Raw genomic sequence first — 14457 nt, forward strand, 5'->3', positions numbered from 1 at the left:
GTACAGAATACAGAGGAAATGGTGACAGCATTAAGGCACTTTGGCCTAAGATGCTACAGACAGATGTAATGAACAGCGGGGAATTTCTCAGACACAACTGTGTGACACAGAAAGCCAAAAGGTTAGCCAGCCTCAACCGAGGGCACCTGACGCTTGCGTTTGCTTTTCGCAAACCTCGCCCCTCGCTCAAGACCAGGCGATTCTCGCCTGCTGCCGCAGCGCCTACGGCGACCCGCGCCTTCCCGCCCCCGCGCACCCGCCAAGGCTGACGCGACGAAGACTTGGCAGCGCGCCCCGCCCCCTGCGCGCGCACGTGACGGTGGGCCAGTTTTCCTTCTCCCCTCCCCCTTCCTGAAACCCCTCCTTCTCCTGAGAGGCTGCGGCTTTCTATTGCACCACTACTGGACCGACCGCCTTATCAGCCAGTCAGAACCCGAATCTTCAAGTAAGACCCGCCCCCTGATGCTCCTCGGGTTCCTTCCCGCTCACATAGAAGTCACTTCCGAAGAGAGAGAACCGCCATGAAGAGAGAAGGGGGTGCCGCCCACCTCTGCTCCGACAGCTTCCCCGAGTCCCAGCAGCAAGACGGCAACCACGCTCCCAGTTTCTCCAGCCACAGCTCATGCCGCCGTCGCCAGCGGCGCCGACATGACAAGGCGCTACATGCTCGCTAGGCCAGGTTTCCCCTCATCCCCAGCCCCGGGGTCGTCGCCCCCGCGCTGCCATCTGAGACCCGGTAGTACCGCCCCTGCTGCAGCGGGAAAAAGAACAGAGAGTCCTGGGGACAGGTACCGTGCAGAGGGATTGAGAAGGGGCCGGGTCGCGGGGGCAAGGGTATGAGGGAGGACTGTGGACGACTGCTCTTCCAGTTCCCGCCACCCTTCGCGAGCTCAGGCCTCGGCGTTTTGGGGCCTGGCAAACCTCCGCCCCGCCTCCGCGCGGGGACTTCTGGGAATTCGAGTTTCCTTTTCTGTAGTTGGGACGCTGTCTTCGGTCTAATGACCACAGCCTGGATGGCTACGGAGATCCCGCCTTAGGTAGACGTGATTTATGTCCTTTATGATAGATAGCTGGACCCGGGGCCCTAACCGGTTAGTGCATAGTTAGGTGGTTTTCTGTACTTTGACAGTTCTACTGTCTAATGGTATAAATCTTTTTTTTATATTGTGGGTGAAATTATGTAAGATGTGATGAGGGAAACCCACGAATTACTTTATAGTTCAGTATAAACGATAATTCATACTTAAAAGAAAATGCAGATTTGGAATGTGATATGTTTTCTCCAGTAACTTCTTTCCAAGAGGTCAGTTTTTATGTAAAGATTTTGTGGGAGCTGTGTAATGAGATGGGGAGTTTCCTCAAATGACATCCTCTGACAATAAAACATGTTTAAATTCTCTACACACTTGGTACTGTCTTTTTTATTTTAAGTTTAGAAGCTTGTGGCATAAGTTTAACAATAAATTTATCTTCTGCTATTGCAGTACAGGTCCACAATCCCTTATCTTAATTCTGAAAATCAGAAAGCTATGAAAACCAAAAGTTTTCAGTAAGTTTGGCATATCTTACTTGGCAGCCAAACCTGACTAGAACTAATGGAAGGTTGTGTATGGTCTTTATCCCACTAAGTGTAAGTATTCATAAGTTTTGTTGGAAAAATATTAATTTATTTGCTTACAGGGTGCATTATCAGACCCCACTAGGGGGCTTTATGTGCTGCATCTAAGTTACCACTTTTCTAAAATCCAGTACATTCAGAATTCTAAAATACATTTGGCCCCAAATGTTTCAGATAAGGGCTTGTGAGCTATTAACAATTTTTTAACTAGTTAAAAATAAGTAATAGACATTTCTGTGCATATGAACTTAGGAAACTGTTCCTTCTTGAAAGTTATATTCATAGTTCTTTTACAAATGTCTTGCATGTTTTACAAAACCACTTTCTCTCTGACATTAATCAAAAAGGAGCCAGGGATCTAATATTTTAGGGAAGAGCTATAGTGTTACTTTTAGTAATATAAAGACACATTTAGTATTACCTTTTTATGAACTAACTGCTTCTTACTCCTGCCCCATCTCTCTTTCCTCAACCAATAACTGAAGATATCATCATCCTTTACATCATTTTTCTCCCCTTTGTAGAACCTCCAGCATTTCATTCTTGACTGTTGTGTAGTAAATTTGCCTGATACGATTTGTTTTATGAAAACAAATGCATAGATTCTTCCTTCTCTCACTAATTCATTTTATAACCTCGTAGCTTTTCTGCCACCATCTTAAACAAACATTGTAGACTATCAATAAACCATTAAAGGATCTTTTTTTTTAATGTGACCAGTAAAGGTACAAGATGAAGAAACTTAACCTTCAAGGGACCTGAATTGTTCGTTTTCTCTGAGCATTCCAACCTCTTAGTAGATAAATGTTTAGGGATGATCATACACCACTGCTTATTCTCTTTCAATAAAATGAATATATTTTAGCAAAATTTGCCAGAAAGTTGATTTTTCGTTCTACATGTCCCTCTTTATGCAGTTGACAAATAACTGTAAAGACCTGAACAAATTAGAATACAAATTCTGATAATATGGTCCTGTTTCACTTCCTGTCCACTGTAGGGTGCAGAAATCCTTAAAATTGAAAACAGTATGGTTTTTGTTATTCTTGTTAACTTCCTTTTCTCTTTGTTTTGTTTGTGTTTTTCCCAGATAGTGTGTTGTTTTTGTAAATATCTTAATTCTTAGATAAGATTTTTGAAACACTGTAGTTGTAAATGAATTCCAATTTCTGCTGTTACTTAGATTAGCATCTTACTGTAGTACATAAGGGTAATACAAGGTTAATACCTAATCCTTTCTGTCTTTTCCCAGCGCACTCTTCAATTGCCTCCTCAGACGAGCCAGATTACCCATATTGCCATACTACTGCCATCTACTCTTGTGAATCTGTTCAGGTTTTACTCAGTTTTTACAGCCTTTGTTATTCATTAGGCAAACATCTATTAAGCATTATTTTGTATCAGTCAGTGGAATTATCAAAGAATAGCATCAGATCCCCCCCAAGATTTTTTACTTGATGTAGCTAGCAGTGAGCATTCCAGTCCTAGGAAACAGTCTACCAATTCTCTGGACCCACACTCAAATCTTATCATTTTGGGACTATATTTTATATAAACCTCAGTTGTACTTTTATAAATTTACTTCTACAGAAAGTTGTGAGTTATATTTTCAATTTTTTGTAATCAGCTGAGCAAAGCATTATTGTTATTGTCAGAATTTGATTAAAACTGAACTAGATAGTGAAATCCAGCCTATAGTCTATAAATCTACTAGTGTTTTCCACTTACCCTGAATTATTGAGGTTTTAATATTTGCTTGTGATTCCATATTAGTTATGCTTTTATTTTCAGGAAGCAGTCAATTATAGATTTCTTCAAACCAGCTTCAAAACAAGGTATGTATACTATTAATGAATTTTTGTGGGATTTTTTGAGAGGGAAATAGATAAACTATTAAGTCTAAACTCATTAATTTGATTAAACAGTGTTCAAAATTGAAAATATAATGAAAATCCAGTTTCTAAACATCATGCAGAAACTCTTTTTTGCTGCTATATTTTCTTTTAAAATTAGTCCAGTAAATTTTTATAATGCATACTACTTTGATTTCTCTAACACAGTAACATTTCATAGAGCCATTAAGACCTTACATGATATAGCAAAAGGGATGCTTATGAAAGTAAGGCTGTTAACAAATAAACCATGTTGTAATCCCCCCATAAAATGTGCATCGTCATTCTAAACAATTTGAAATTTTTTGTGACAGATTAGTATTTTAAATATTAACACTTTAAATAAATATACAAGATTTAATAGTTTGTATATTTTTAATAACATGCAGTTTGTATTGTTTTAATTGGCTATCTAGACAGACATATGTTGGATTCTCCACAAAAATCAAACATCAAATATGGAGAAAGTGGTCTGTCCATCAATGGGACAGAGCAGTTTGAAAGGAAACCATCCTCACCAAAAAAATCTGAGCCCAAAAGGCCGTCATCAGAAAAGAGTCATATGGAGGATTTAATGAAAAGTGTTAGAGAACACCATAAAGATCGTGGTATACGTGAGTCATGTCGGCCTTGTGTGTCACTAACCACCAAAAGTCCCAAGACAGTTACAAAAACAGTCTATGTTCCTCTTTCGTGTCGCTTGTCTAAAGAGAGGAAGACACTAAAGAAGAAACATCGATCTCCAGAGAGACGGCAGTCGCTATTCACTCATGAAAACAGCAGGGAGAAGAATGACAGAGATCAAGGCAAGATCAATGCAGATACCAACAAGCAGGCCACGGTGACAGAAGCTGACATATTCAAGAACAGCCCCCGGAGTCTTAGCAGCAGGAGCAGCCTATCCAGGCATCACCCAGGAGAAAGCACACTGGGAGCTAAGTTCCAGTCAACACTAGCTTCTTACTGCAGAGAAAGACAACTAAAGAAGTTGAGAAAGGAGCAAATGGAGCAGAGAACCCACTCAGAAAATTCTTTCTCGGAAGCAAGCAGTCTTTCCTTAAAATCCTCTGGTATAGGAAGAAATTACCAACCAAGGCAGGAACCATGTAAACAGAATGATGTCAGACCTGGAAAAAGTAATATTTCAAACCTGGTATGTATAATAATTACTGAATTAGCTTGGCTACTGCTTTATCATATTTAGATACTAAATGTAAAAGTAATAATTAACATCACGCTGGTACCTTTTGTTAAGAAAATGATACGTGCATTCATTAGATTTTCTGCAGTTGCTCAAACTCAGTAACCAGTGTTTCTTGCCCTCAATTTTTTCAGACCAGGGACAAAGATCTTACTTAATCAGAAAAGTAAACATTCATTTTTTAAATTAGGCTGTGCTGAAGAGAGATGCGTGAGGGATGGAAAATCAAAAACAGCAGGAAGTGGTTTAGAACAGAGGTTCTCAAAATGTGGTCTCTGGGCTAGCAACATGAGCATGACCATGGAACTTGTTAAAAATAGAAATCTCTGGCCCCACCCCAGACCCACTGAACCAGAAACTGGGGTGGTAGAGTCCAGCAATGTGTGATTAACAAGCCTTCCAGATAACTGATGCACTTTAAAGTTTGAGAGTCCCTGCTTTAGATTAAATATAAATCTTAAATAATTGAGTACAGGTCTTAGAAAGCTTAGAAAATTATCCAAATATATCCTAACCTCCTCATATTTATCTTTTGAAACTAAACCAAACTTAGATAAGCATAAAAGCTGTCCTTCTTCCCTGGGAAGTCAAGCTGTTAAGTATATCTGTTGCAAAGAGTTTTTCTACATAAGAGAGCAAATTCAAGTAACAAGAAAGTGCTGTGTGGAAAAGTTGCTATAAAATTTGTAAACCAGGTAAACCAAAAATCAACCGAACAATGATATTTGGGGAGTAAATAGAGATCGTTGCACTGTATGTTACTGAAAAATGTAGTTTGGTGCCTTTACCAGTGGTCAAATTGCTAGTGATCAGCAGTGGTAAGGTCCTGGCTGCTGTGGCTCAGTGGATTGAGTGCTAGCCTGCAAACTGAAGGGTCACCAGTTTGATTCCCAATCAGGTCACATGCCAGGGTTACGGGCTGGGTTGTGAGAGAGGGTTCTCTCACACATTGATGGTTCTCTCTCTCTCTCTTTCCCTCCCTTCCTCTCTCTCTAAAAATAAATAAATAAATAAAATCTTTTTTAAAATAGAGGTTAGTAACATTTGGTCCATTTTTACAAGATTTCAGTGTTAGGTGTTAACATTGATACTTAAACAGAAGTATTGAAGAGTGAGTTGTATCCATTTGATTGGCAAATATTAGGCTCATTCTTTATCAAAATAACAGTGCATTGCTGTAATAGAATCTTAATCCTGAGTTATTAATACAAATCTTTAAATTTGTGTATGAAAACTCACTTTATGGTGTTTCTATATTTTTATGCTACACATCCTTTGTTTTATGATAAAACTTAAGAATTTAAAATATTTTATTGTAGGGAATTGACCTCCAAATATATGTTCTTGCTTTAGTCTATAAATCTGCGTTTAAATGTTATGAAGAAAAATTCATATTCTTCCCCCAACTCCTAATGAGTTTTTTCTCATTTTGCTAATAGGAAAATGGACATCTCTCAAGAAAAAGGTCATCTTCTGATTCATGGGAAACTGCTTCAGGTAGAATCAAAATAATTAAATTTATGAATTTTAAAATAAATTTGCATTATAATGGCACTGTTTTTTAAAGCAAATTTGTTTAAATGTGCAGTTTCTTTCCTAGAGGTGAATCGAATATCTCATTTTAGAGTTTGGTAATATATTCAAAACAAATAGTCCTTGAATTTAGCATATGTAACCTGTGGTTTGTCTTGACTTCTCTACCTTTTTCAGTAGTTTCTTATAATGTGTTTATTGTACTGGTGATATTCAGTGCCCTACTTCTGAATCCTTGACTATAATTTAATCTGTATTCCTGGAATTGTGGACTATCTGAGGTGTTAAAGATGCTTTGTTTAAGGTTGGGACTGTTACGATCCACAACAGTGTTTCCTATATTTCAGATATAAAGATCTTTTTAGTATCAAATTTCAAGGACATTTATATACTAGTTTGTACTTCCAGTATCTGTTGGTTGAGAAAATACATAATAGCAAACAGCTACTGTTAATTCAGAATCATTATTTTTTTTAACTAGAAAATAGAATAGCATAAAATTAAACACTGTAGAACTTTATAACACAAAAAATGAAAGGCCCTCAGAAATAACAACTGTTAATAGTTTGGTATATCAGGATTCTTTTCAGCTATGACTGCAAACTTTGAAAAACGGACTTTACAAATTTCCACCCTCATAACGATAATACCAAACACTAAGCACTTACTGTGTGACATGCCCTGTCCGATGTCCTTTTAATTCATTTGAACCTCACATCCACATAAGGTTACTTGTAGAAACTTAGAAAATAGAGGTATAGAGACAGTTCTTACTTATTCCTCTTCAAGTTTTGTGTAAAATTCTATTTTTTATGTATTCTAGAGGTGCACTGCATTTTGACCAAGTGACCTCAAGTGGTACAATCAGTCTTCAGCCAAGGCTGAAATCATACTTAGCATCATAAAAGGAGCTTTCAGGATACAGCAAGTTTTAAAGAATGTATTTTAATGTGTTTTAAAAAATGTATTTAATTTTTATAATGTTGATGAATTTATAATGTTAGTGAATTTTGACATTAATAGTGTAAGAACAGTAATTGCTCCGCCATGAGCTTGCTCTTGCAGTCACTGTATTTACATGCTTGTAATGTTAAATAAATGATCACTTTGCACTGAGGTACAAAAAGAACAAATGGAAGAACAAAATATTTTTAGGCTAGCTTTGCAAGTGTAAGGGGCTGCTGGTGATGTTGCCACCAAGCTATTCAGCATTTTTCCCCCCTTTGATAATGACTAAGATAAAAATTATTTTTACCTCATGGGTTTACAGATTTCATTAGTGGTGACTGAAGTAGTTTTACTTATGTAATTTAATTCCATATACTGAAGTTTTTGAACATTGCTTGAAAAAGATGCTTCCTGCATGTTTTCAGAGGCAGGCCTATGGTGGCTGCTTTCACTTACATATAATTCTTTAAAAATGTGTATTGGTTTTAGGGACAAGAGGGAGAGGGGGAGAATCATCAATTTGTTGTTCCACTGATTTATGCATTCATTGGTTGATTCTTTTATTTTTTTAAAGATTTCATTTATTTTTAGAGAGAGGGGAAGGGAGAAAGAAAGAGAGGGAGAGAAACATCAGTGCATGGTTGCCTCTCACTGGGGACCTAGCCCACAACCCAGGCATATGCCCTGACTACAAACCAGTGATCCTTTGGTTCGCAGGTTGACGTTCAGTCCACTGAGCCACACCAGCCAGGGCTCATTGGTTGATTCTTGCATGTGCCCTGACCAGCAATTGAACCTGCAACTTTGGCATATCAGGATGACACTCTAACCAGCTGAGCAACCCAGCCAGGGACTTGATATTTTTATTAATAATATTTTTGCATGTTTTTCATAATCTTCATAATTACGGTACTCTTTATACATTTATACTTCAGTTGACTGTCAATAGAATATAAAGGATATAAGGGTATTTTTCTTTCACTCTTGATAACATGAAGAATGCTTACTTTACCTGAATAGATATTAATAATCTGAATGTTACATTTTGTTTATATTTCTATTACAGTTATCAGTTGTGATGGTGCTATACATAATCACACGTTCCTTAATCACAGACAAGTTTGAGGATTTCAGAAATGTTGGTACTGTAGACATTTAGCTCTCTGGTCTTCCAGAGCCCCGTCCTATGGCTGAGTTATGAGGTCCAACTTAATCCATCCCTAGTTTATTCCTTAATTTATTAATAGCTATTTCCCTATTAATGAGCATTTAGATTTTTCCTTTTTTTTTTTCCCCAGACTCAATTGTTGGCTTACCTGAATATTTTATATACTAATACATATTTTTTTAACTTAATCTTCATTGTATTTTTCCAACAACATTTAGTCTCCTTATAGCTCCCTCCCTCAACTAGTACATATTTGAAATGTTATAAAACATTCAATCTATTTGTACAAGGGGTGCAAAAAGAATCATGAAATTTTTGCAGTTAATTCACTGTCCTAGAGAGCTTGCAGAAAGGAAGCCTACCTGTAGTACCAATTCACCTTCCTCTAATTCTAGATGTTAAAAGCTGTTAATAAGTTGATTTTCCTAAACTTTGCCCACAAATGGTTTTTCTCTCCTCCTGGACAAGTCTTCAATTCCTGAACAAAGCAGGAATTTCTTCTCATTACTAGCTGTGCATGAATGTCTGACTTCTCTAGGAAAATGGAACTAAACTCAAATTGGCAGTTCTTTCTTATAACCTTCAAACTTAAGGTAATCAGTGTAAGTCTACCCCATGTCTTCCCTTTTTCTTAGTTACTTGATTTCTCATCCTGCACTATAACGGAACCCTATTTTTCTTTTTTACAAGACATTTAGCCCCAGAAAACTGCATGGGCATGAATGGTTTCTTCAGGTAATAGGACATATCTGTAGAAGAATGGAGATGGGGGCATTTGTTTATAATTGACTTTTTATTTTTATAAGATGAATTTTCCAAAATATGTATGATCAGGGTATCCCAATAATTGCTTAACTCTTGAGGATTTTTGTTTGTTTCTTTGTGTTTTTAATCTGCCAAGGATTTTAGGACACGGAGGATCAGTCCATGCACAGAAATAAACTTGATTTAGGGAAATTTGATTTTTGAGAATACTGATTATATAGTGAATTTTTAATGAATGATGAATTTTAAGACTGAGTTAATAAAACCACATTTTTAAACAAGAAATTTTTAAAAACTGGTTAACTCAAATTTTTGTGGTTATTAAAGTGCTTCTGGTCAGAGCTACTATCACAGCTTATATTAGTTGTCTAGGGCTGCCATAACAAGTGCCAAAACCTGGGTGGCTTAACACAACAGAAATTTATTATCTTATGGTTCTGGAAGCTAGAAATCCAAAATTAAGGTTATCAGCAGGGTCTTGGTGTCTCTAACAATTCTGAGGGAGGATCCTTCCTAGCCTTTTAAGCTTCTGGTGTTTGCCTACAATGCTTGGCATTCCTTGACTCGTAGGCGCATCACTCCAATCACAGAACTTTCCCCATGTGTGTCTTCACATTGTCTTCCCTCTGCATGTATGTCTTCATGTCTCAATTTCCTTTTTTATAAGGGCATCAGTCATACTGGATTAGGATCTGCCTTAATGGCCTCAGTTTAATTTGATTACCCCCTGTAAGAAACCCTATTTCTCAAGAACATCACATTCTGAGGTTCTGGGAGTTAGGACTTCACATACTATTTTGGGAGCCATAGTTTAGCCCATAACATAACTGAATTCTAGAGGGATACGTGGGAAAGGATAAACAATTAAATACGAGGGAGAAAAACTTGGGTTAATTTTTTTAATTGAGAAATTAAAATGAGTCTTCCTTCAACTAGTTACTGTATATGTGTTTTAAGGTAATGTAAAGTTAGATATAGAAGTGTTGTATTTCTGGAACCATTAGTCCTTGGTCTAAGAGAGTGTATATGCACTTTGAGGCAAAGTGCCTTTGGAATCTTTCCCTTGATACAGATAATGCAGTTTTTTATGTTTGGGGAAGTTATACCCTTTATTCTATTTAGGTAGTAAACTTTTAATAGTTTTGGAATGAAAATAAGCATCTGTTACTGGCTTTAAATTTGGACTGACCAGTATTTATCCATTATAAATGATAGTATTAACTCTTTTCCCTTATTCCATATGTGATGAATAATTTCAGCCTAAACTTTTAGAATGTAAACATTTTATCAGGGTGTTCTAGACACTAATTGAGTAAACTTAACTAAAATAGGAAAATAGATTTTCACTAATCTGGCAAAAATTAAATTTTAGCAGGCTCTAAGCAGAATAAATTTCCTGACAAAAGAAAAAGGAACTCTGCGGACTCAGATCTGAAAAGCACAAGAGAATCGATAATGCCAAAAGCAAAAGAGCCCTTCCTTGAGAAGCGTCCTGATGGACCACATCAGAGAGAGAAATTTATAAAACACATTGCACTGAAGACACCTGGTGATGTTTTGCGCTTGGAAGATATATCGAAGGAACCAAACGAAGAAGCGGATTGTTCCTCTGCAGGCTTGGCACCTTCAAATTCTGGCCACCATTCTTCCAGGAATAGTGATCAAGTTCGTGTGGCAAGTACCAAAGAGACTAAGATGCAGAAACCTCACTTATCTTTACCTCAGGAAAAGTCTGCAGTTAAAAAATCTAGCAACCTTCAGAAAAATAAAACTGCTAGCTCTGTGCCATCAAAGGAGACAAAACTTCTACCTTTACTTTCCCATGTTCCAAGTGCTGGTTCCTCTCGGGTACCATTAAATTCTAAAAATTGCACTCTTTCAGTTCCTAAAAAAGATAAAGAGCGTTCCTCATCTAAAGAATGTTCTGGGCATTCTACAGAGTCCTCCAAACACAAGGAACACAAAGCAAAGACTAATAAGGCTGATTCTAACGTACCTTCAGGGAAAATTTCTGGGGGATCTTTGCATTCAGAATATAGCACTCCTACAAAGTCTCCCCCAACTGCTTTGGAAGTTGTGCCATGTATCCCAAGTCCTACAGCACCTTCAGATAAAACCCCTTCAGATAAAGAGAGTTCAGGAAATTCCAATGCAGGTAGCAATGCACTGAAAAGAAAACTAAGGGGTGATTTTGATAGTGATGAAGAAAGTTTAGGTTACAACCTAGACAGTGATGTGGAAGAGGAAACATTAAAACCACTGGAAGAAATAATGCCTTGGAACTTCAACCAGACTCCTGCATCTACAGGAAAGCCTCCTGTTCCTTCCAAGGGGCTTGGATCTCAGTCATCAGACTATACAGTAAGTAGTTTTATAACATTTATCTTTACTTGAAGAGGGAAAAATGGATTGATTAGTGAAAAAGGAATAGAATATTAGTATTATTTTAGAATCCAGTATTTGTTACGACTCATAATTGGTCTGCAACTGGTATAGTTTTTGTTTAATTAAGGGGTTTCCCCTATCTTGAGTTTTATTACTGTAAATCAGTGGTCTCCAAACTTTTTTGATCACACACACTTCTATTTAGTAAAAAAAAACTCTGAGCATGCACCCCAGTATATTTGTATACTTATAGATTAATACATGTATCACTATACTATGTACTTTCTAAAGAATATGAAAAACAATTTAAAGGAAGAAGAAAAAAAGTATTTTCCTATAGAATTTATGTAGAAGTTACTATAGACTAAGTTCTACAGAGTTTCTATAGAAGTTCCATATAAATAGAAGTTCTATTATTTTCTTCCTGCACCCCAATGGATCACCTTGCACACCCTCTGCTTTGGAGACCACTGCTGTAAATGAAGGTAGAGTGTAGAATGTTGTTAATTGTGGTGTGCAATTTTATTTATAAAGTGCTTCATTCTATCTTGGGAATAAGCTGAATTAAATTCTAATATGTCTGTAAAATTTGGTGGGGAAGGTGTTAATGTTCATGGTAACACCTAAAAATTAATAGTTTGATTCCACTAAAATAGAATTTAAAAATATAAAGACAGGGTAGCCATGAAGCCCTTGGGTGTTTACAGTCAGTTCCTAAGACTGGCAGGGTTTTTATAAGTAGTGCCTTTCCTTATAGATGGTAAAATCAAATTGCCTGTAGTACAAAATACTAGATTTAAAGCATGATGGTGAAAATTCTTTTTTAAGAAAGGTATCCTCCTGGCCCAGGTTATTGAAATAGAAAATATTCTTTAGTATTCTGAGTAACTTAAAACATCCCAATTCTTTTACGAAGATACGTTATAAAGTATTCCTAAATTTTCTTCTTGTTTTAGGAACATGTTCGTAGTGGAACTTACACAAATTCTCTAGAGCGTCTAGTGAAGGAAATGGAAGACACACAAAGGTTAGTTAGCATTATGACTACCTGGAAAATTTAAATACTGTTTTAGAAATGAGATATTCTTGTTCAAAGGCTGGATCAGAGGCTCCAGGTTTTTATGGTAGACTATTCATTAATAATACAAATATTTTTCTGCTTATCACAAGTGGTATCCAATAGCTGAAATTCTTCATCAAAAGCCTTAGTAGAATTTTTTTGGGGGGGGGTTATTATAAAATAGATATAAAATTTACCATTTGAATCACTTTTAAATGTACAGTTCACTGGCATTAAATACATTTACATTGTTGTGCAACCATCGCCATCTTTTAGCTCCAGAACATTTTTCATCTTCTCTAACTGAAATTCCATATTGATTAACCTATAACTTCCCATTCTCCTCTCCCCTCCCATCTCCTGGTACAACTATCATTCTATCAATACTTTCTCTATGAAATTGACTATTCTAGATACCACATATAAATGGGATTATAAGCATTTGTCCTTTTATGACTGACTTATTTCACTTAGCATATCTTCAGGGTTATCCATGTTGTAGCATATGTCAGAATTCCCTTCCTTTTTAAGGCTCAGTAATAGTCTGTGGTATATAGATACCACACTTTGTTTATTCATCAATAGACACTTGGGTTGCTTCTGTCTTTTGGCTATTGTAAATATTGTTGTTATGAACATGGCTGTACAAATATATCTTCAAGTACCCACTTTCAGTTTGGGGTATATGCTCCAGCAAGAAGTGCAATTGCTGGAGCATATGGTAATTCTAGGCATAATTTTTTTGAAGGACTGACATACTGTTTAATATGGTGGCTACACCATTTTGCATTTCCACCAGCAGTGCCCAAGGATACCAGTTTCTCCATATCCTTACCAAGCCTTGGTATTTTTGTTGTTTTTGATAACTATCCTAAGGAGTATGAAGTGGTATCTCATTATGGTTTTGATTTGCATTTCACTAATAATGTTGAGCATCTTTTCATGTTCTTACTGGCATTTGTATAGCTTTTCTGGAGAAATGTCTACTCAAGGTCCTTTGCTGATTTTTTTAATAAGGTGGTTCGGGGGGTCTTTTGTTTGCACAGGTGCAATTTTTTAAAAATGTTTATATGCCTTCTTAGTCCCAAGTTTTGACACCAGCATAACCAGACATGTTATTTCTACATCAAGCTACTCTTTTTGAGGAAGAAGTTTAGTTATGAATGACACCTGACATGCACACACCGTGAAATCAAAAAGTTTGAGGATCATAATGGCCCTGATGAAATTTATGTAACTAGTTGAAAAATGCTTTTGCTAATGAGAGGGGGAAAATATATTCTTCATTAGTTCAAATAATATCCTTGAAATGAGCCCAGAGACCTTCACTAAAAGTTCAACTGGCTTGAAGTTGTTATAGCTGTGTCTTAAACTTGATAACTTGATAAGATTCAGGATTTGCAGATTCTTACAGGTCAGAACTGTTTCCCTTTCTGAATATAATTAGAGAAATTATTTCTATTATAAAATTCTTTAAATGTTACATGAATTCATGTGATTTGTGATGTGTCAAATGTAGTGTTGCTTATTTAATATTGAATATTGCACAGACCAAAGACAGAGATGCTAGCTTGGTCTGATAATTAACTGTTTCCTGTAGTAATAGAGCAGTACATTTATCCATCATTTACTGTTGTATTACACGCATCTACTGTGGGGCTTGAGCTGGGGATAAGGATGTCAGTTAAAAGAGCCTAATCTTGGTGAGTAATATAAGCAAGGAATGACTTCAGAGCTAGACTCTCTGACTTTGGATCCCAGCTCCTCGCATTGTGAGCTTGAGTAAGTTAGTTTTTCTAAATGTCTTTTTCCTCATGTGTAAAATGGGTAATCATAAACTACCACATGGGGTCATTGTGAGAGTTAAAAAAAGTTTATACATAAAGT

The 14457-nt window shown here is 36.6% G+C and overlaps 1 protein-coding gene across 1 annotated transcript in view; it reads left to right on the plus strand.

The window, feature by feature from the left end:
• The first annotated feature begins 504 nt into the window (after window positions 1–504).
• The window catches only part of SLF2 (SMC5-SMC6 complex localization factor 2), a 34469-nt gene continuing 20516 nt past the window's right edge, over window positions 505–14457 (plus strand). Inside the window, exons 1-6 of the mRNA XM_054581372.1 lie at window positions 505–788; window positions 3410–3453; window positions 3927–4663; window positions 6151–6208; window positions 10498–11486; window positions 12467–12537. Of these exons, the coding sequence (XP_054437347.1) occupies window positions 649–788; window positions 3410–3453; window positions 3927–4663; window positions 6151–6208; window positions 10498–11486; window positions 12467–12537 (2039 nt within the window). The 5' untranslated portion in view covers window positions 505–648. The remainder of the gene's footprint in view (window positions 789–3409; window positions 3454–3926; window positions 4664–6150; window positions 6209–10497; window positions 11487–12466; window positions 12538–14457) is intronic.

The sequence above is a fragment of the Pteronotus mesoamericanus genome, unplaced genomic scaffold (genome assembly GCF_021234165.1).
Source record: "Pteronotus mesoamericanus isolate MK-2021 breed Mesoamerican mustached bat unplaced genomic scaffold, CSHL_Meso_final contig_657, whole genome shotgun sequence".
NCBI classification, from domain to species: domain Eukaryota; kingdom Metazoa; phylum Chordata; class Mammalia; order Chiroptera; family Mormoopidae; genus Pteronotus; species Pteronotus mesoamericanus.